Source organism: Zingiber officinale, chromosome 2B, assembly GCF_018446385.1.
Source record: "Zingiber officinale cultivar Zhangliang chromosome 2B, Zo_v1.1, whole genome shotgun sequence".
NCBI classification, from domain to species: Eukaryota; Viridiplantae; Streptophyta; class Magnoliopsida; order Zingiberales; family Zingiberaceae; genus Zingiber; species Zingiber officinale.
In genome coordinates this window covers 99,539,043-99,562,894 of record NC_055989.1, presented here as the reverse complement: position 1 = coordinate 99,562,894, position 23,852 = coordinate 99,539,043, and the positions used below count along the sequence as shown (strand labels likewise).

General features: G+C 44.4%; 1 protein-coding gene across 1 annotated transcript; it reads left to right on the top strand.

Moving 5' to 3' along the window:
* The first annotated feature begins 8,972 nt into the window (after positions 1–8,972).
* On the top strand, positions 8,973–9,910 carry LOC122049332 (zinc finger protein GIS3-like). The gene has a single exon (XM_042610725.1). The coding sequence runs from the start codon at positions 9,075–9,077 to the stop codon at positions 9,672–9,674; it is 600 nt and encodes a 199-aa protein (XP_042466659.1). The 5' UTR covers positions 8,973–9,074; the 3' UTR covers positions 9,675–9,910.
* Positions 9,911–23,852: the final 13,942 nt, after the last annotated feature.

The window sequence follows — 23,852 nt, the reverse complement described above, 5'->3', positions numbered from 1 at the left end:
GGCGACGAAATCTGCTTGCTCCTTTTTCGTCCAGGTATTTTCCTCCTTGTCTTTCGGAACTGCATAGTCATATTTCATTATTAAAAGAATGTCAAATTCGGTTTTAAAAAATACCTCCATTTTGCGCTTCCATGTGGCGAAGTCTCCGTCAAACTTTGGGGGATGAATGTTCGCTCCGGCCATCGTCTTGATCGTAGTGCTTCAGTTGGCGGTTAGTCCTTCTGAGACGATCAGGCTCTGATACCACTTGTTGGCGCAGCAGAGACCGGCAAGAGGGGGTGAATTGCTGTAAACAAAAATGAAAGACTACCCTCCTCGGATTTCAACTCAGAATTTAAATCAGCAATAAAATAACAACTAAATTAAGGAGACAGAAAAAGAAACAGAAACAAAATTTAACCTGGTTACAACCAAGGAGGTTGTTAATTCAGGGCGATGAAAAGCTCTACTAGCAGAATCTCCTTTACTGTAGGCGGAGAAACCCTTTTACACTTAGAACGCTCATTTAGTTGCTAGGAATTGATTACAAGTTGGATGCTTGAGTTGTTGTTTAATTCCTAGCTCCAGGGGTCTTTATATAGCTCCTGGAAAGTCTATCCCGAGGGTCCAAGGCGCCTCCAACAAGGTTCAAGGCGCCTCCAGCTCGGCCAGCGGATAAAACTTTATCTGCAACGCAAACGGTCAAATCTGACCTGTTGAAGGCGCCTTCAACAGGGTTGAAGGCGCCTTCATGATGGAGGCGCCTCCAAGCCTGCTGGAGGTGCCTCCAAGCTGGCAGCTCCATTTTTCAACTTGGTTTCTTCAGCTTCCGATGCTCCGTTCTTTTGGGTGATTGCGGCCAACCGGAATAGGGCTCACCCGAACCCAATTCCCGGCCTTCTCCTCGAGCAGCCTTCCGTCCCGGCTTAACGTCCCTCGAACGTCGCGCACGCTCTTCACGTCCACCGGAGTACTCTTCCGCAGCTCTCTCGTCCTTCGGACGCACCGAGCCTGTCGGCTCCCTTCCCGTGCCTTCCTTCTCGCTAGCTGTGTCTTCCGCTCGACTTCCTGTGCTCCTAAGCTCCTGCACACTCAGACACAGGGATCAAACACAGCAGGACCTAACCAACTTGGTGATAGGATCGAGTAGCGCGATAGAGGGGGGGTGAATATCGCTTCTTTTTAAAACTATTCTTTTCTTTTTAAGTCAGAATCGTGCAGCGGAAAATAAGAAAGGAGACACAATCGTTTACTTCGTTCGGAGCCTAGCTCGACTCCTACTCGAAGGCCCGCGGTCCTTGACCGCACCGATGGGCAAAGCACTAAAACCCTTCTCTCCGAACTCCTCGGAGAGAAGCAGATCGTACAAGTACAATAGAATAAGATGGTAACAAATCTACTATCTTATTAGCAATTAAGTATAAAACAAAAAACAAGTATACCGACAAATGAATCGAAGATATAGCGTAGGTCGGTTCTTCTAAATGACGTAGCTTTGCACTGAAGATGAGTCGCTTGCAGAGTAGTAACTTGTGATCAGAAAAATTCTTTATTGGCCTCTGTCTTCGAGTCTGAATTTATAGGTGGACTGAGGTTCGGTCGACCGATCCCTCTGTTCGGTCGACCGAACCAGCTCCGATCACCCACAGCTAGAGTCTGACGCTGGCTCGTAAATTCTGCATTAACTGGCCTTCAATGGTTCGGTCGACCAAACCCTTTTATCGGTCGACCGAACAAGGTTTTTCCTTGTTTGCTGAAATTTGCCGAGATTACCCTTTAATGCTGATTAAATGCTGATTGGATCAGTCGACCGATCCTCTTGTTCGGTCGACCAATAAGCCCTTCTTTCCTTTGCTTGCTGATTCGGTGCTAATGAACTGGCTTGCTGAGTAAACAGGTTCGGTCGACCGATCTTACTTTTCGGTCGACCGATCAAGCTTTGACCGGACTCTGGCTCAGTTCTGATCTGGACTGACTTCTGTGCTGATCTTACTTGGTTCGGTCGACCGGTCCTCTGGTTCGATCGACCGATCCGCCTAGACCTGCAAAACAGTGTTAGAACAACAAAACACCCTGCAACACAGATGTTAGCATAACAGTATAATAATGCATGAGTAATAAAAGAACAGTAGAACTGTTCTTGATCTCAACTTGGAAACCTTCCCGGTTTCTTCAGTTGGATCAGTGACCTAAGGTTGTTCCCTCCGGGAACCCGACCTCACTGTCGCTCCTCCAGTTTTCTTACCTCAACCTACCTGCCAAACTTTGATCCTCCAGATCTAGTTTGGACTTCTCACTCAGCCTTGATCGGCTCCCCAGGACTTTTCCTTTGATCTTCGATCCTTCAGACCTCTCGATCATACTGCCAAGTTTCGTCTCCCCTTGACCTACTTGGACTTTCACCTGGGTTCCACGATCTGCTAAAACTTTTCTGCCTAGCCTCCAGCTAGGACTTTCCCGGTTGAGTAAACATCCTGCACACTTAGTCAACTTGTTAGATCATAACAAGACTTAACTTGAACCTTTGACAACATCAAAACTCAGGTTTGATTCTAGTGCAGTTTGCACCAACACTTGGTTGATCACATCAAAACTACCACAGGGTCCAACATATGTTGTACCTCAACACTTTATTCTGTGGCCATCTCAACAGAACAAAATTTGTTTCAAGATTGTTGGGCAATCTGTTGCATGAGATATTGAGAAAAATTACTGAATTGAAATTACACAAAATCAATTCTAACTTATTTGTTGAAATAACTTAAGCAAATAATCTCAAGCTGCCAGTGGGGCTGGTTCTGCCAAGCTTCCGATGGTCCCAGTTGCAGAGTTGATGCGGTGCGTAGTAGAATCGGGAGTTGATCACCGAGTCGGAAAGAGAATTCACTGAGTAAGATATGGAGGTCTGCTCTCAATGCAGTTTCCTTGAAATATACTCGCCCCACCTCCGGCTATCCTTCAAAGTTCTCTTGGGTCATCTATTTCCCTGTATACAATGACAAAACTACACACAACCAAGCATTGGTTGCTCATGGCAAACTGAGAATACACTCGAGTGCTATCATGAGTAGTTTAGCCGAACGGATACACGGCTAAGAGAGTTTTTGTGAGAGAACATGGGTGGACAGAGGTTCACTTCCTACTCTTCCTCTTACTCTCTCTTTCGCTTATCTTCTACTACTCTCCTTTACTCAAGATTCAGCCTCCTTAAATAGGAGTTCTTATCTTGCTTGCAATAAATGACCAAATTATAGTCATTTAATGTTAGGTTTAATATCGTCATTAATGGATTTAATGTCCTCATTAATGTTGAGATGTTACAGAATCATTATTAATGTGTTTAATGCCGTCATTAATGTCGAGACGTTACAAAGTCACCATTAATGAGTTTAATGACACCATTAATGTTGAGACATTATAAAATTACCATTAATTTCATATTAATGCTTTCATTGCACTCTTGAGCAAGTAGTAAAAAGAGATTTATGTGATAAAATGTTGGTTCATTGTTTGGCAAATTTTGCCTCAACTGGTCTGACATTCGATGTGCGCAGGTCGTGCTGGCACACGAGTCAATTTTGGTTCAGTATAATCCGGACCCTGTATTTGCACCCACCCTGCACACCCACATGTGAGAGAGTCTCTCCCCCATGCATATGTTTATAACATCAATGTATGTGCCATAATTTAAACCAATAATAAGGCCAAGAGACTTTTAATGTGGGATTAAAAATCCATGAACAATATGTTGGATCGAAAGCGTTAGAGGGGTGAATAGCGCTCGTGGCTTTCACTCATTTCAGAATTAGAAAATGTTCGAGTTAAAGCAGCGGAAATGATAAATAGAATAAGCACAAACACAAAGAGACACCAAGGGTTTACTTAGTTCAGAGCCTAGGGCGACTCCTACTCCAAGGCCGGCGATCGAAGATCGCTTTCGGTGGACAATCACTATCAGTTCGAAAAACTTTTACAATCAAGGATTACAAGTGCTGAAATAAAGAAATGGTACCGACAATACACAAGAATTACGAGGTTGTCAGTTGTTGGAGTAGCAGCGCGTGTTGGAAGCGTTCGGAAGCACCGGTTGTTCTTTTCGAGATTCATTCCATGCTGCTTCACGAGGCTCCTTTTTATAGGCTCTGTAAAACTGATCCAGATCCCCAAGTCTCGGGATCAGGATTGACCCGAGGTAGATCGGTCGACCGATCCCCGCGTTCAGTCGACCGATCAAGCGATCTCCTCCAATCCGATCCGCCCGATGCGCTCGCTCCGCTTCGATCTGGTCAAGCCTTATCCTCGGTTCGGTCGACCGAAAACCCGGTTCGGTCGACCGATCCCCTGGTCGAGCCTGGTCCACTCGCTGGTAATCTGATCTGCTGCTTTGGGGGTTCGGTCGACCGATAACCCTGTTTGGTCGACTGATCCCGGTCAATTCCGACCCTGCACAGAAACTGTTAGAAATGTTCTCCTGCAAAACATAGTTAGAATCTAGCAGATAATATGTAAGTAAGTGAATTGGCAGTCTTCGGACTGTCCGGTTTTGACTTCGGATTTTCGATCGGAAACTCTAGATCGAACCGACACCTACTGTTTCCTCTTCCGGGGAACGCATCCTCACCTACTCTACTCAGGAGAAGTTACATTTTGCCAGTTCAGTCCTCCAAACTGACTGAACTTTTGCTTGGCACTCGAATCTTCCGGTCTTCATACTGAACGCCTGCTCCACGACTTGTCCAGACTTCCACCTGGTTCGGGACACCAGGATTTCCACTTAGGGTTGCCGCCCCCTAGGGTTTTTGCCTGAAGCTCTGACCCTCCAAGACTTTCTGCCTAGGGTTACCACCCCCTAGGACCTAGGGTTGCCACCCCCTAGGGTTTTCCACCTGCCTAACCGCAGCTAGGGCTTCCTACAAAGCTCAATCAACATATCAGATAACAACACACCTTAACTTTGAATCATTTTGTCATTATCAAAACTCAGGTTCGATCGTCGGATGCTTCCCGCACCAACACAATAGAGTTTCTTCGTCTCTACCTCTTTATTCTATTCACATTTCTAACAATCCCTTACATGAATGGAAAACAGGGTATGTGATAATATTCAGTAGTTGAGTCTAGTATATGATAGGTAGGTTTTATCCTTTAAACCTTCCTTTGTGAAGATTTGTTTGCATACTGGTTGATAGGGGTGTAATCGAGCCGAGCCGAGCCGAACTCTTCGATGTTTGAGTTTGGCTCGTTTATAATCGAGTCGAGCTCGAGTTTTATTTAACGAATATATTCATGGCTCACGAACTTATTCGAGCTTTTATCGAGCCAAACGAGCTTAATAAATATAAATTATAAATTTAAATATTCATTAAAAACTAAATTATATATTTTAAAAAATATATAATATTCTTGTTAAAATTTATAATTTTATTCTAATAAATAAATTTAATATATTTGTTTATGTTTTTCATAAGTAGAATGTAAAATCTATAAATTCAATATCAAAACTATTATTTTTTTATTTAAAAGTTGATTAATGAGTTTAACGAATATGTTCACGAGCTAACGTACCGAATATTGTGAAGCTTGAGCTTGGTTTGTTTATCTTAACGAGCCGCATTAAAAAAGCTCAAACGAGCTTCGAATAGCTCACGAGTGGCTTGGCTCATTTACACCCCTACTGGTTGACAGTAGATATGATATTCTTGAACTGTTCTGAAAATTGTCACGCCCCAAGGTAGTCCCTGTCCGAAGAAATTTCGGCAGCATCTCCCCTGTACGACGGACAATATGAAGCTCAGTATACATATATCTCTATACCTCGGCCACACACGGCCAGAATAATACAATACAATTAAGAAACAACCCACGCAGTTTATATCAACATTCCACACAGATATAATATATGATCAATCCACGCAGTTTAATAAGGAAAGACGATATAGAACCTCGAAGATATATGTAAACAGCCTACTCCACTACAACGAAGAAAACAAATCCACGAAGTAATGAAAATACAACCGCAGCGGAAAACAAAAGTAGCAAACCCGAATGTTCCATGTAAAGTCCACAATACAAACCCACAATACCTCCTGAGGAGTCTGCCCCTGACGGACAGGCTCAACCCTACCAGACCTCTCTGAAGACTCTGTCTCAGGAGAATCTAACGGCCTCTTACGTTCTTAGCCATGAACATGCCTAGTTTTGTGAACTCAAATTGACGGACGTATATGTCTAGACTTATCATTATATAGATGACTCTATACTCGACCAATTATTGATAGATTATCGCAATGTATGCAAATTGCGAGCACCGGTCTTAGCGAGCTGCCAGAGTGTATTCCCAAGCTTGAGAGAGTCTCTCCCCATACATATGTTTACAACATCAATGCATATTCCATAATTTAAACCAATAATAAAGCTAAGAAACTTATAATGTGGGATTAAAAATCCAAGTACAATAGACTCTCTTGGTCTCTACCTCTTTATTTCATTCACATTTCTAACCATATTAATACTCATTAATAGTAAAGTGGAGATCATGAAACCATTAAGTTGCCAAATGGAGTGATAATAATGGTGGTTGACGACCATTACAGAAGGAAAATTGAAATGTCATAAAGGACATCGTTACACGGTAAGAGTTATAAATTAAAGAAGGGGTATGCTCATTCTAAGGAGATCATCTCTATCATTCTATTGCTTTCTACTCCTTTTATCTTAAATTCTCAATTAAGCATAGGAGGGACTTTGCTAGGACAAGACCCCCTCTAACTATGTGATGACTTTGAACATAAAATTATCTAACATAGATACGGAGAACACAAGGTAAACTCGACCATCAACATCCAAATTAAAACGTACTCAGTTACAAGCATCCAAATTATGCCTATCAGTTAGGCACAGGCGTTGGGACCTTAAAGGTGGCAAACAAGCTTATTATAGGTTAGTGTAACCTCCTCTATGGTGCTAAAGTGGTTGAGCTAGAGGCGGGTGCACTTCTTCGGCTTCATGTTGTGTCCTTTTAAAGGTTTGGATAGATGTGATAAACATATAAACATTCATAAGATTTATATATTCACTCTTAAGATGAAGATTGTAAGGTTATAATCGAAGCCAAAATTATTTAAGAATGTCCTATTAGTTAGGAGAAACATATTATTTTTGGATTAACTTGTCCACAAAGTTTTTCAAGAAAACAAAAAGTAAAAACAAAAACTTAAGACGCAAAAATTGGTGGAGACAACAAAAAAGAATAAACAAATAAAATAAAAACTGGTAAGCTTCTTTAATTAAGTTATGGATGAATACAATCCAAGGAATGAAAAAAAAACTTTAGAGAACCTTGTGGATGAATTTATAAATGATATAAGATGGTCACTGTGCTAAAACTAGGAGAATCTCATAATAGCAGTAACATGGCTGATTTCATTTCCAAACAGATCACTTCAACGACCTTATATACAAAGAACAAGGACAAAGCAAAATCCATGGATAGGGGTCACTAAGATTAAATTAAATTAAATTGCCACCAACTCACTACTAATTAATTAACTAACACTTAGCCCAGGATCAGTAGACTGACTACATTCTCACTAGCTGTGAATATATTATGATCATCTTCATGCTTTCAAGGGAAAAAATTAAAATACAAACTCTTATATTTTCCTCTAAAGAAGAAAAAATTGAGGCTTGCACGCTGGTGATATGTGTATATTACCTGTAAATTTAGTATTCTGAAGGCAACAAGTATGGTGGATCAAAGAGTGAAAGAGCTAATCATATTGTTCATCATAGGGGAGGAGGTAAAGCTGTTGCTATCTAGTTTAGCTAGATAATTAATCCCTTAAAACATATGAAATTGGGCCCATTCAGTTATTACGGTGGCAGTCTCAGTTCCTAGCTTAGCAGTGATAGTCTTTTTAGAGATGCATCTACAGGAGAGAATCGTTCATTTAATTTGTTATCAGTGGTCGACAGCTATATCCTCTTCGCAATAATTCGCCTAATTATAAACTACTTTGCAGCTGCCGGTTGTGAGGTTTACAACTTGAATCTTATTGCATTAACCTAAAAAATAAAATAGTAAAAAAAATATATCAATACCCAATTGCAGAAAAAAGAACACTAGAAAAGGTTTAAAGCATGTGTAATGGAATTTCTTGAGCAGCTGTCTCTCCTGAGAGGAACTACTAGTGTTTGTTTTAAATCCTTTTGATCTTCTTCCGAGTCAGATTACAAGTAATTAATCAAAGTGATCCCATGGACTGAGCAATTTAACAGTTCCCTTTCTGGCAACAAAAGACGGAGGTGCATTGTGCTCGCCATCTGCTCGACGTTGGTCCCTCACATGAACACTAGGCAACAACAAACACTCTACCAAAATGCCAACCACGTGCCGAAACCTAACATGGGGCCTGGCTTGCAATTCATGTTCCACACCCAAGGTTTTATTGCCTGATGGCTGTGCTCAGTCCCCGTCACCTAAGAATGTCTCAGTCACTGCCCTAAAATATAAGGGCACACATGGTGACACCACACTTGTAAGACCGATACTAATGAGCCACTGTGACTCATAGCAGGCACCAAATTTTAAATCCGAATCATCCAGCTCTCTGCGGCAAATCTGGTCACTAGTTTATATATATATATACACACTACACTGGAGGCGTAGGGGCCGGACCGGGGTAGCAGCATGCATAGAAGAAAGAAGAATAATAAGAGGTGGTCCTCTGAAACGAGGGCCGAGACAAGCGCAATCTAAGGCCTTCCTGTTGGGTCCTCTGCTGCCTACATCATGCAGTCACCCATTCCCCTCTCTTGGGATGGCTGCAACTACAATTTTCTATTCCACTGACTTGTATTCAGTACAATCCCTCCTCTAAAATTTTTCATTGCAATTATAATAATATTACATTGCAGCAGGACCTAGAGAGTATGGAGGCAAATATAATAAGACCTTTCCTTCGACCCTGTTCTATAATTTAGTCACACTACCTTGGAGCAATCCTATATGTGGATATATAGAGAGCAAACTAAAGCCCACAATACATACACCAACGCAATCTCTTCCTCTTCATCTTCCTCTTCACAAAGAGATCATGCCGAAGCTGTTCGGATTTGATGTTGTATCCAAGGAGGAAGAGGCCGGGCCGGGCTCCGACTCGTCGTCGTCGACGATGACGGAGGCCCGAGGCGGCGAGGGGAGGAAGTACGAGTGCCAGTACTGCTGCCGGGAGTTCGCCAACTCGCAGGCGCTGGGCGGCCACCAGAACGCGCACAAGAAGGAGCGACAGAAGAAGAAGCGGGCCGCCCAGATGCAGCACTACCACCACCTCCACGGCGGCGGCACACTCTTCCCTAGAAACCCCATCGTGTCGGCCTTCGCTCCGCCGCCCCACCGCTTCCCGGAGTGCCCGCCAGCGGCTCCCGGCACTACATCGGGTTGGGTCTACTTCTACCCCGACGCGTCAGCAACGGCGCCGGCGCCACCTTTCAACGGTTGCGTGTTTCCCTCGTCCACCGCCTCTGCCCGGCTCCCGGCGGCTACGTCCACATACAACTGTCCTGCCGGCGCCAGCTACGGCCACGGGGAGACCTCCTTCTCGAGGTTCACCATTTCCAACCAGAGCAAGACGGCGAGAGCGGAGGAGGCATTAGAGTTGGATCTCCAACTCAGCCTGGCTCCCGCCGGGTTCTGACTCGCCGTGTGCTATATGCCTCTGCTAATTAACTCTGTTTCTTAAATGATAACGATGAACGCGCCGTGCAAGATCAGCGACGGCCATGGCGCCAGTAGCCCATGTAAATTTCTTAATTTCCATCTTTTAGCTCTATTCTTTTTTTGCATTGTACGTGTAATCATTCAACGACGATGGCACTTCGATTTCGCCAAGAAAGCACCGAGGAGGATTGGATTCAATAATTAAACAAAAACACAACCGATATATAATGAAACTCTGGTCGCAAATCAAGAAGGAATATGTAAAAGTTATGGTGCAACACGTGGAAGCCACAGTGATTGAAGAGCGTCGTCGGAGTGCTACGTTTCGGAAGCTGGTTGGCCACCGTCAAATTTCTCCGCTGTTTGATGAGCCAGCACTGATCTAAACTCCAATGAACATACCGGCAATTCGCAGTGCATGAAGAGTTATTGGCTTGTACGACGGCAGGCACCCTGCAAATCCATATAAAAATAGAAGCAGCAAGTACGTAAAAGAGGATAGCTTTTATCTTTTATCTGTACCAGACAAATAAAAACTCCATCTGTTAAACTAATGCTTGCCCGTATAATCTTCAGGACTATGACTTTGTCAACAAGTGAACTGTGGACCAGCGATACATAGATCCTTCTAAGCACCGGATCGAATATAAGCTGATTTTTATGATATCCGCCACCGCTAATCTCGCCCTGAGTCCACGGCTTGCCAACGGTTGAAAATTTGATTGAAACCGAAAGAAAAAACAAAAAAAAAAAAAATTGGTAATATAGTTGATTTATAATGTATCATAAACACTGACGTTATGAATATATATATACACAGAAGATGGAGATACTCTCTCATGCACCGGGAGTGCAAATCCAAGATTTAGACGGTATTGATCTAAATGTGATTCGTGTGCGAGTGCGATTTGTGCACATCAAATGTCAGACTAGTTGAAAAAAATTATCCAAATGAAATAAATTAATATTTTATCACATAAATCACTTTTTTCACTGCACAAGAGTATTATGAAAGTATTAATTGTCTTAATGATAATTTTATAGCCTCCTGTATAATAATAGCCGACTATTGATAATCGACGGTTATGAATCCTCAAGCATTGAATAGTCATTACTTAGTTATTCAATGTAGCCAAAGGATGATGCTCCTAAATAAAGAGGTCATGATCTTGAGAAGAGTAAAGAGAAAGAAGCAATAGCAAAGCGATATATTCTCTTACACCTTCGTTCCCCCAATTTACCTCTATGTCATTCATTTTCATTCAGTGGAATCTTCGTGATAACATTCGAATACGCACTTGGTTCATCAAGATCAACCAATTCTTGGTTGTCTACGTGGTCTTCTCATTGTATCTTGGAAAATAGACATTCAATATAATCTCGAAGCACGGTTGAAAGGGATGAGTTGTTTTAAGGAAATTAAACTGTGTTGAGCGTAGATCTTGACATCACTTTCTCAACTTGGTACAACAATCCACTCGGGCTCGGATGACACTCTCCAGTAGGACATGTGGTGTCTCAACTCGGTGCACCCACTCAGACTGTACTGACTCGATCGGTAGTTGGGCGACGGGTCAACTCGGCAACAGTTGACGTCACTCAGGAGTACTCGGGTGTAAGACTAGGAATAAGATAAAGGGGGTTGAATAACACGCTAAAAACTAATCAAAGTGCAATAGAGAAATTAAATAAAATACAAAAACAAGACAAAAGGTTTACTTGATTCACAATCCAGAAATTATTACTCCAAGACTTGCTATCCCTTGATTATTTTCAAACAGGCAATCAACTATAAGTTTTCCTTCTAATAAACTTTCAAAAGAGAAAAACTCATACAAATGAGAAGAGAATAGTAGCATATACTTCTACCTCTTTGAATTAAAATGCACGTGATGAAAAGATTACTGACAACAACTTAGTAGAGAATCGCATAGGTGTTGGAGAGAGGTTTGACTCAGTAGATGTGCAAAACTTGTTGGAACAAGAAAACATATGAGAGAGTTGAATGTAGAAGATTTTTAATTGATTGCTGAGCATCAGGATTCGAGCTTCTTTTATAGCCTTTACTCAGTTGGCCAAATACCACATTTGGTTGACTAAACCTGATCTGATCTCACTGATTCAACGCTTGATTTCTGCCTTTATCGGTGGACTAAACTTCTTGTTTGATCGACCGAAGCTCAAAGATGCTTGGGTTCATGTTCAGGTTCACAATCTGATCAGATCGTATCTTCCACGAAAATAGCTTCATCAGTCGATTAATCCCCAAAGTTTCCTTTGAACCATAGTATTGTCTTATCCAATCCTTTATTTCTATATATGTTCGGTCGACTGATCCTCATTATCGATCAATCGATCCTTTATTTCCTTTTGGACTTGGATCATATCTAATGGCGTCTATCTTCTTTGGATAGTCAACCGAACCTCCTTGTTTGGTTGATTAAACCTTTCAATCAACCCAAACTCTATTTTTACGTAAAAGAAAGTTAGCACATAAAGATAGTCTTGCAAAATAGAGTTAGAAATAGTTATATATATACATGTATTCTGATCCGGTGGTTAGGTGGGGCCCGCTCGGCAGGAGGTCAAAGTGGTCAACATCCTAGATAGGCATCCGATTGGGCGAATTACCTTCCCGATTAGCAGGAAGAGTAGTCGGTTCGACACTTCGACAGCTTGATCAGACACCGAGCTTCCGACGCTCATAAAGCTCAAAGCAAGAAGAGACGAAGGCCGAGCGGCCGTCCCGTTCGGCTAAACAATGGACGCAGCCTCGACCCTGCAGACAGGGCTCCCTCACTTGACAGGGTGGAGTCGGACAGCAGCTCATTGGCCGACCGGACGCTCGGCCCTGCCGTTGCATCACCCGGACGGCAGACTGGCCGAGCGGCTATCTCGCTCGGCCTAATAACAGACAAAGGGAGCAGTTGGCAATATCTTCCTAGGGACCAGTGTCACCGACAGACGACATGATCGGCGGCATGACTAGGCAGAGGATCGTACGGTGGAAGCTTCCACTGTCATATCAAGGATATGCTCGGGCTGTTAAGGTATGGCGTCAGACACACTTTTCTGACACGACCTTTCCATGTATGCTTTCGAAAGTATGCACGCCTCGAGAAGCGTGTGCATGCCTCCTGGGAGCTCTATATAAGAAGCCCCAAAGCTTCATCGGAGGTATGTTTTTGACTATTGTTGCTACAGTTACGCTGCTCCTTTCTTCTCTACTTCATTCGCTTGCCGCCGGTAGCTCACTTGAGCGTCGGAGGGTCATCGCCAAGGAACCCCTCCCTGGCTCGGCACTAACGACTCTGTGGTTCCTGGCTTAGCTCGTTGGAGGTCCCCGCCATCTTCAGTCGACGCCTAGTCAACGTGAGCGTCATCTCCCCAGCGTCCGTCGACTCAATCTCGGACAGGATCAAATTTGGCGCCGTCTGTGAGAACACACCTGGATCCGAGCTGAGAAGATGGAGGAAGCTGGACGTCGCCACACTGTGACGCTCACTCCAGAGGAGCTCGATGCGCTCATTCAGGTACGAGCAGCAAAGATAGTCAAGCAGCAACAACAAAAGGCACTAGCCGACCGGCTGGCGCAACAAGCAACGTCGGCCTCGGGGGGCCGAGCAGCGCACGAAGATCGATCGGAGCAACTCTCCATATTGGGACAGAATAAGATACCGACCGGCACTCCAGGAGAGGTTCCACCGGCGCCCATTCCGTTTCATCGGGCATTATTTCAGACGCCCTCGAAGATTGCTCACGCCAACCAAGATAGGGATCCTTCATATGAGGCTCCCGTTCGGGACGCAAGAAAGGGCAAAGCACCCCGAGCTGATTCGTCGCCCGAGTGGATCAATCGACACTTCTCCGAGGCCATTCTGCAGGATCCGCTGCCGAAACACTATGCTCCCTTGGCGATCGAAGAATATAATGGGTCGACCAACCCGGATGACCATCTGGGTAAGTTCGATAACGCTGCTACCCTTCACCAGTACACAGATGGAGTCAAGTGCTGAGTCTTCCTCACTACACTCTCTGGCTCGGCCCAACGGTGGTTTAGAAAGCTGCCGGACGGGTTTATCCGAAGCTTCAAAGACTTCCGAACGGCTTTCCTTTACCACTTCGTGAGTAGCAGACGCTATCAAAAAATAAGTGTCAGCCTGTTTTCCATGAAGTGGGGCCAGGGGGAGACTCTACGAGCCTACATCCAGCACTTCAACCAGGTGGCGATGGATATCCCCTCGGTCTCGTCCGAGACCATGATGAACGCGTTCACGCATGGGCTCGTGGACGGGGACTTCTTCCAGTCGCTCGTCAGGAAGCCGCCTCGCGACTACGACCACATGTTGAAGAATGCTAATGAGTACATAGACGTGAAAGAAGCTCAGGTGGCAAGAAGGAAGGAGGCTCCATCTGAACCATCGGCGCCGACTGAACGACGATCGCCGTCCAGCCATCAACCTCCAAGAGGACCCCAAGCCGAAGGAGTACGCCCACAACAGGAAGCGAGGCCACATGTCGTCCAACATGTTGCCGCAGAACAGCCGTGGTCCAAGGGGAAGGTATGAGCTGTTAGAATTTTTCGGGCCACGAAAACCGCTTTTCGCGTCGCGGAAACCCCGAAACACCCTAGCCAAGGATCTCGTGCAAAGAAAAAATCCGATTCGAAAAATTCCACGTATTTATATCATGCTTAATACCCGAATATGTTAGATCTACTCCTAGATCTATAGTTTAAAGAAAAAACTACCTTTGATGCGTGCCCTTCGCTTATCCCGCTCAACCAAGGTTGAAGTTGGATCTAGAGGGCACAAAGTAGAGCCCCTCTATATGTGTCCACACAAGCAATTAGGTGGAGAAGATGACCGAAACAAGGTGTGCTAGCACCTATGTGGTTTTCGGCCAAAAAGAGGAGGAAGAGAGGGAGAGGTTGCCGAGAGCACCAAGGAAGAAGAAGAATCAAAAAAATTGAATTCAAAAATTCAATCAATCCACCATATCATTTGGCCGGCCACATAAATGTCATTAAGTGGGCAATTAATGCTCTTAATTGCCCCCTTAATGTGGCCGGCCACTCATGGGTAACCTCCCATGAGGTGGCAAGCATGAGGTGGCATGGTGATGTGTAGCATCCCCATTGGTTCTCCCATGCCACCTCATCAAATGTGGTGGCATCCAAGTCAAGTCAATATTGACTTTCAACCTTCCTAATTTGGCCAAAGTCAAACATGACCAAATTAACTCCCTTAATTGATTTATCCAACATTTGGATCATACTTGAGTCTAACTCATAGTCAAGTCAAACTTGTGGATTTAGGTCAAGTCAAACTTGCCTTTTATAGACTTTCCATATTTAGCCAAGTCAAACTTGACTTCATCTTTCCTCTTGGTTCATCATATGAACTAGTCTCCATCTATTGCTCTATGTGTGTGACCCTATAGGTTCTTGTCAACGTTGGCAATGTCCCTAAATCCAATTAGGGACATAAGCAATGAGAGGTATCTAGCAACACATCATTGCTACCCAAGTTACAAGAATGTTGAGATCCAACATCACCAATATGACTAATAATTGTGACTCTCACAATATGTGACATTGTCCTTCTATCCTTGATATCTAGATTGATCTTATATGAGGCATAGACCGTGTCATCCTCCAATCAATCTAAGTGTCTTGAACTCCAAGTAGACTCACTATAATCAAATAAGCACAATATCACATATTGCCTTATTTGGGCATGGTCATGCACTTAGTGATCTCACTCTATCAAGACTATGATATCACTCCTGTAATATAGGAGGGATAGATCCCATCTACATCACTCACATCCCTCCGCATAATTTGTTACATACCCAGTAATCGCCTTTATAGTCCACCCGATTACGGGTGACGTTTGATGAAACCAAAGTACATAACTCCTTATGTAGGGAACCATGGTGACTTCAGGTCTAAGGACTAAAGTCATACTAATAGTCACTTGAGAAAGTATATGACACTCATATAACGATCCATGATACTTTCTCATGGCGGGTCATTCAGTATACATTCTCCAATGTATACCCATGTGTCAACTTGATATCTCATATCCATGACTTGTGAGATCAAGTCATCATGTTGACCTACATGCTAGTCTCAATGCATTAACATTGTCCTTCTATGTTAATACTTGACTAGGAATAATTAAGTGTAGTGTTCTCTATATCATCTCACTATCGATTCAACTAATCGATTGATATAGATATGAACCTACTACCCTAGGACATTATTATACTTATTTATATAGCACAAATACACACAAGTATAATAATCATAATGCCTTTATTTATATATCAGAAATATATGTACAAGAATATGATACAAAGAGTCCAAAAAGTAACCATCACATGATTGGCTCTAGGGCTCTCACTAACATGAGCCCCTTTGTTCTGCTCATTCCATTAGTCTGCATCTCACAACACCCGCGACTGTCACAGATCCAACACAGTCGCCCAACCGGCGCCTAAGAATTATCGTCGTCGATCCCCTTCTCCTGACCGGTGACACGAGCATCATCGTTCCGATCGACGAGAAGAGGCAAGGCGATCACCAAGGCAGCCTCATCGGAGAAGCGCGGAGCCGACAAGAGCCGGGCGTGAACGAAGCCTGCCGTCCGCTCGGGAGGAGGAAAACAGGAGTAATGCTGCTCGAGGGGAGATCAATATCATAGCTGGCGGGCCAATCGGCGGGGATTCCAATCGAGCTCGGAAGTCACACGTCCGGCGGTTAGAAATCCATGTGGTAGGCTGCAGCCTGGAACAAGCCAGTGGACCTGAGATCAGCTTCGGCCCCCGGGATCTCGAAGGAGTTGAAGCGCCGCACTACGACGCACTCATCATTCGAGTGGTAATTGCCAATTATACTATTCATCACGTATTCGTTGACACAGGCAGTTCGGTCAACATCATTTTTAAGAAGGCGTTTGACCAGCTCCAAATCGATCGAGGCTAGCTGTCGCCAATGACAACCCCTCTGTATGGGTTCACCGGCAATGAAGTCTTGCTGATTGGCCAAATCAAGATGGCCATCCCGCTCAGGGAGGAACCATTCAGAAGGACGAGGACCACGAACTTCATCGTGGTAAACGCCCCCTCCGCCTACAATGTCATTCTGGGCCGACCGGCCCTCAACGAATTCCGAGCGGTCATCTCGACCTTCTACCAGAAAATCAAGTTCTTTGTGCAGGATCGGGTCAGAGAAGTAAGAGGAGATCAGTTGGTCGCTCGACGCTGCTATGTCGAAATGGTCAAAACGGAAGCAAAGTCCGCTCGGAAGATGCCCCGGCTGGAGGTAAGTGCCATAACCGAGAAGCCTCCTACTTTAATCTATGAAGAAAAAAAGAGAAAGTACATATACATCCGAGCCGAGCAGAAGCAACGACCTTCATAGCATCCGACCTAGAAGCCGAGCTGATCAGATGCCTTCAACAAAATCATGATGTTTTTGCATGGTCAACACATGAGCTGCCCGGCATTTCCCCAAGCGTCGTGCAGCATGAGCTCCATGTCCGACCAGACACTCGGCCGGTAAAGCAGAGGAAGAGGGACTTTAGCGCTGAGCAGAATCTAATTATTCGGGCGGAGATCGAGAAACTACTGGAGGTTGGCCACATACGTGAAGTTTAGTTTCCGAGCTGGCTCGCCAATGTGATGCTGATCTCCAAGCTGGGCAATAAATGGAGGGTCTGCATCGACTTTACGGATCTTAACAAAGCATGCTCAAAGGACTTCTATCCCTTGCCTAGGATAGATCAGATGGTAGACTTCACAGCCGGGTGTAAGCTGATATGCATGCTGGACGCATATCAGGGGTATCATCAAGTGTCGCTCGCCCGCGAAGATCAAGAGAAAGTTAGCTTCATCACTGCTGATGGTACGTATTGTTACAACGTAATGTCATTCGGCCTGAAGAACGCAGGAGCCACCTACCAGAGACTGATGAACAAAGTGTTCCGGCGGCAGCTCGGCCGTAACATGGAGGTATATGTCGACGACATATTAATTAAATCCCTTCGAGCCACCGATCTCTGTACTGATATCAAGGAAACCTGCCAAACCCTTCGGGCGTACGACATCAAGTTAAATCCTCAAAAGTGCCTGTTCGGCGTAAAGAGTGAGCGCTTCCTGGGATATATCGTCACCGAGCAGGGCATTGAGGCAAACTCCAGCAAGGTAAAGGCACTCCAGGATATGCCACCGCCAAGAAACTTGAAGGAAGCTCAGCGCCTCGCTAGTCAGATAACAGCATTATCACGGTTCATCTCCAAGTCGTCCGACCGGAGCCTCCCTTTCTTCAAAATTCTACGCCGAGCCACCAAGTTTCAGTGGGACGAAGAGTGTGATCAAGCCTTCGAGGAACTCAAGGCGTATCTGAACTCGCTGCCTGTATTAGCTAAGCCTACTGCCGGCGAACCACTCCGAATCTATCTGTCTTCAACCAAGCACGTTGTCGGCTCGGCGCTGGTCCGGCAGAATGGCGAAGAACAGCCAGTGTACTTTTTGAGTCATATATTAAAGGATAATAAATCTTGCTACACTAGTCTTGAGAAGCTCGCCTTTGCGTTGGTAATTGCCGCTCAGAGGCTCCGTCCATATTTCTTCACTCACACTATCATTGTGATGACCAACATCCCTTTGGGAAGAGTCCTGTTTAACCCAGAGGCGTCCGACCGGTTAGAGGCGTCCGACCGGTTGATCAAATGGATAACGGAGCTCAGTGAGTTCGATATCCAATATCAACCCCGAACAACCATCAAGGCACAGTCCTTGACAGATTTTGTCACAGAGGTAAAAAACCCTGAACCTGACTCGATATGGAAAGTATATGTGGATGGGTCATCCACCCGATAGGGCAGTGGGATTGGTATACTGCTTATCTCCCCCACAAGAAGAGCGGGTGCAGTTGTCCATTCGGCTAGAGTACCGGGCAACTAACAACAAAGCTTAGTACAAGGCACTTATAGCCGGCCTACAAGCTGCTCGGCATGTCGGCGCCGGCAAGCTTCTTATCCACTCTGATTCTCAATTATCTGCTCAGCAGCTGATGGGAGCCTTTGAGATCAGCAACACGCGGCTCAAGTTGTACGCTGAAGTCTTCAAAAAACTGAAGGCAAACTTTCAGGAGGTGATCATCCAGAAGATCCCTCGAGCCGAGAACCAAGCGGCGGACGAGCTGGCCAAATTGGCAAGCTCACTTTCGCTGGTCATCATTACGCAGCCGATTGAGCAAGTATCCTTGGTGGCGCGTGTCGATCGGATGGAGGGACTCACTTTCCCCAACAATTGGAGAACGACCATAGTAGAGTTTCTGTGATCAGGAGCTACGCCACTCGAGCAGGAGGAAGCTCGCTTGTTGAGACGAAGAGCCGGTCACTTCACCCTAATTGGGGACCAGCTCTACAAGAAGGTCTTCTCCAAGCCATTGCTTAAATGCGTCGGATCGGAGGATGCTGACTATATACTGCGAGAAGTACACCAAGGCTCCTATGGAGGACATCCAGGCGGTCGGTCGCTAGCAAGGAAGATCCTGCTGGCCGGGTACTTCTGGCCAACTCTACAGGAAGATGCCGCTCGGACAGTAGCTAACTGCCTGTCCAATTAAAAGTACCATCACTTCTCTCATCAACCGACCGAAGAAATAAAGGCTTCCACTATGTCGTGCCCTTTCGACCAATGGGGCATGGATATTGTGAGACCCTTCCCCGTGGCAACCGGACAGCGAAAGTTTTTGCTCGTTGTAGTAGACTACTTCTCCAAGTGGGTTGAAGTCGAGCCGCTGGAGAAAATAACCGAGCAGATGGTCCAGAAGTTCATCTGGCAGCATATCATCTGTCGGTTCGGCATTCCGCGTCGACTCGTCTCCAATAATGGTAGACAGTTCGTCGGATGGAGACTCAAAGAGTGGTGCGAGGAGTACGGAATCCAGCAGGCCTTTACCTCTGTAGCATGCCCTCAGAGCAACGGACAGGCTGAAGTCGCCAATCGAGAAATCTTGCGGATCTTGCGAGTTCGGCTCGACCATATCGGGGGGAGCTGGGTGGACGAGCTCCCCGGCATGTTGTGGGTGATCCGCACAACCCCCAAGGAAGGCATAGGAGTAACCCCGTTCCACCTCGTGTACTAACCCCGTTCCACCTCGTGTATGGTGATGAAGTGATCGTCCCAGTCGAGGTCGGAGTCAAATCCAATCGAATACAGCACTACGGTGAAGACAACGCCCAGCGGTGGCTACTAGATCTGGACTTCATGGATGAGACGCATGATAAAGCAGTCGTTCGGCTGATGGCTTATAGGTAAAGGATGAGACAGAACTACAATCGACGAGTGATCCCGAGGTCGTTCCAGGTCGGCGATCTCGTGTGGAAGAAGGTGAAGCCGATCGGTGACGTCACCAAATTGGAGGCTCCCTGGTCCGGACCCTTCAAAATCGTGGAAAAGCTCCGCTCGAGCGCCTACTACCTAGAGGATGAAGACGGGCGACGACTAGAACGCCCCTGGAGCGCGAACCACCTCCAGCCGTACCAAGCTGGATGAAAGGTGCACCAATGTAAATGATGTGTACTTTCCATGTTGCCTATTTCCTTTGAGTACAGGATTGAAATGAAAAAAGGTCACCAAATCATCAAGCGACGACGTTAAACACATGTCTCCATCGACGGTCGAGCGGCGATCTTAAACCCTTGTCTTCACCAAATCGTCGAGCGGCAACGTTAAACTCATGTCTCCATCGACGATCGAGCGGCGACCTTAAACCCTTGTCTTCACCAAATCGTCAAGCGGCAACATTAAACCTATGTCTCCATCGACGGTCGAGCGGCAACCTTAAACCCCTGTCTTCACCAAATCGTCGAGCGGCGACATTAAACTCATGTCTCCATCGACGGTCGAGCGGCGACCTTAAACCCCTATCTTCACCAAATCGTCGAGCGACGATGTTAAACTCATGTCTCCATCGATGATCGAGTGGCGACCTTAAACCCCTGTCTTCACCAAATCGTCGAGCGGCGACGTTAAACCCATGTCTCAATCGACGATCAAGCGGCAACCTTAAACCCCTGCCTTCACAAAATCGTCGAGCGGCGACGTTAAACCCATGTCTCCATCGACGGTCGAGCGGCAACCTGAAACCCCGGTCTTCACCAAATCATCGAGCAGCGACGTTAAACTCACGTCTCCATCGGCGGTCGAGCGGCGACCTTAAACTCCCGCCTTAGAAGATCGTCTAGCGGAGACGTTAAAACCCAGAGTCGAGAGGCGACTATAAACTCCGGAGGTATGATCCTAGCAGATCTTTCAATAATGAAAGTACAATCGTAACAGCCGATCTGAAACTATACAAGCAAACATTAGCAAAAAGATAGCAGGTGAAGATATCATAAAAAGATTTCATTGATAATAGGTTAAACACTGCCGAACGGCAGGAGTACATTCAAAGTTTACAAAAATGTGCTCTCTACAAGCCCTTCACTCAATATAATCAAAGGCTTCATCGGGAATAGACTCGAGGAGCTAAACGTGGTTCACGTCATTATCAGACAGGGCCTCGGAGATGTGGTTGTTTGCCTTCAGCTGGCTGAGCGTAGGGTCGATGGCCAGCTCGAACGATCGGATAATCTGATTGGTCGCCTTTTCCAAAAATGGGTCCGAGCGGAGGTACTGCTGCCTCAGGACCGCAAAGAGACCTGGCTCAGCCGCCTAATAGGCCATCAGTGCGGCACGGGAGGCCTCCAGATCTTCTTCGAGGCACTTCACTTGGCCTTGAAGCTCCGCCTCCTTCGCCGAATGGCTATCCCGCTCGGCAACCAGGAAGTTTTCTGCATCCTTGAGCTTCTCGGCCAATTGTCGGCAAGACTCCTGAGCCGATCAGCCGGGATTATATTTGTGAAGACTCCCGAGTCGATCGGCCGGGATTATATTTGTGAAGACTCCCGAGTCGATCGACCGGGATTATATTTGGAAGACTCCCAAGCTGATCGGCCGGGATTATATTTGCGAAGACTCCCGAGCCAATCGGCCGGGATTATATTTGTGAAGACTCCTGAGCCGATCGACCGGGATTATATTTGCGAAGACTCTCGAGCCGATCGGCCGGGATTATATTTGTGAAGACTCCCGAGCCAATCGATCGGCTCCTTAGCCGATCGACCTAGATTATATTTGCGAAGACTCCCGAGCCGATTGACCGGGATTATATTATATTATAGCCACTGTAACACCCGTAAATTTCCTTTATTTTTTTCAAAGCGTAAAAAGAAATAGAAGAAGAGAAAGGAAATAAAAATATATGCATAAATGGCCCGGGCTAGGATTTGAAGTAGAAAATTAACTGATCGACTCTAGAAAATTAACTGATGTGGTGAGCTTGATCGACTAATAGATTGAATATGAATCTAGTTATCGAGGGATTCATGCCAAACCAAGGGATCGAGCAACCAAAAACTCCTATAAAACAAGATCGACTAAAAGGCTTATAAGATCAATTCTAAAGCCCTCAATCTTCGTCTTGTGCAAAAGAAGCTATGTTTCACTACTGTGCTCCTCCGACAACTTAAAGCTACTTCACTACATCATCGTTGTCACTAACTTAATATTATAACTCTTTCGTGCTTTCAATCTCTAAAAGGTCAGTAAACTTATTATCACGCCTCTACAATTTGTAAGACGTTTCTCTACCTCTAAAGCGTTCTTCAAAAGGAAAAAACTAGTATTTGTCCATTTGTAGTAATCGATAATTGAATTACGGGTCTTATAGTAGCCGTCTATGGTTGTTAACCAAATAAAAATAAATATAAGGTTAGTATTCTTGTTTTGGTTGACTTTTCATATTTCTATTGTTACTAGTAAAAAGATAAAAATAAAAGGTATTAAAAATAAAAATATTACGAGTGCTATTCACCCCTATATCTCTTTCTTCAATTCTACAATTAAATCAACTTTGATTTGTTCTCCTGGAATTTGTTCAATCATCTTCTTTACTTTACACAAACTATCTCCATTACAAAAATCTTGAAATGGCATATCGTTGGTATGTTTTAGAATTGGAATATGCTCGAATGTATGAACAATGTCAAATAAATGATTAATTTGAGTCAAAGAAATACAATACAAAGGAATATAAATGAACTTAAAGCCAACATGTTAAAGATTTATGGGTGATCTCAAGGCCCTCTAGCTTGGGTCTTAAAGAGACTAGCTCACCAATGGCCTCCATTTCATGGGTAATGTATTTCAAGAGGGTCTCATACCAATTAAATACTCCTATATTATTAAAATCATCCACAATCTATTGGCGATAGTGTGAGTAGTCTAACTACATTGCTTCGTATATAAAAAAACAAGAACAACAAAACAACTAATTGACAATATAAAATTTCTAATGCAAGATCTCGTTCCCTTTTAATTTTCTTTAGCAATTTCTCTAGATCTTTTCTTTAGTCTTTAAAATATTGCACATAAAATTGGTTGGAGATAGCATGTATATGCATAGAACTGTATCTCCATAATCAAGTAGTCGAAGAATAATTGCAATATCATTTTTTGTGAAGCTCAATATGACATGAAAGATGAAAAACTTTTCTTCACACTCCCAGCTATCAAGCATATTTTGCATAAAACCTTAGTTTAGATTTTGTGGGATGTCTACAACACATGCAAAGGTAGTTTTATTTATCAACTCTAGTGGTTGCTCACATGGTGCTAATAAGGACATCTCCAATCATTAAAGTTCTGAATGAGATTTTTTTAGGATTTCAACATGTCACATCTACATTACAAAAGCTTATTGAAATATTCCTAATGATTAAAACTCTAAGGGAGGTTTTTGTAATTCTTCCCACATGTAGTTGCATGGCTCCATGCTTAACTATTTCATCAAATAATTTATTTTTTAATTATTTAGAAAGGAACAATCATGCACATTAATTCTTGGCTCCATCTTCAAAAGAAAAAAGCAGGTTTGAAAACTCAAACCTACTTTTTAATTAAAACCCCAAACCTCACATACACAATCATAAAAAAAAAATTTGGTGAGGTTTTTCAATTTTACAAACCTTTAACAAATCTTGCATTGGAGATGCCCTAATGCAATAAAGGCTCTAAATTGGAAAATGTTACTTTCCCA

Excerpts from the sequence above, each read along its gene's own strand:
- LOC122049332 (XM_042610725.1), top strand. The coding sequence starts at position 9,075 with ATGCCGAAGCTGTTCGGATTTGATGTTGTATCCAAGGAGGAAGAGGCC.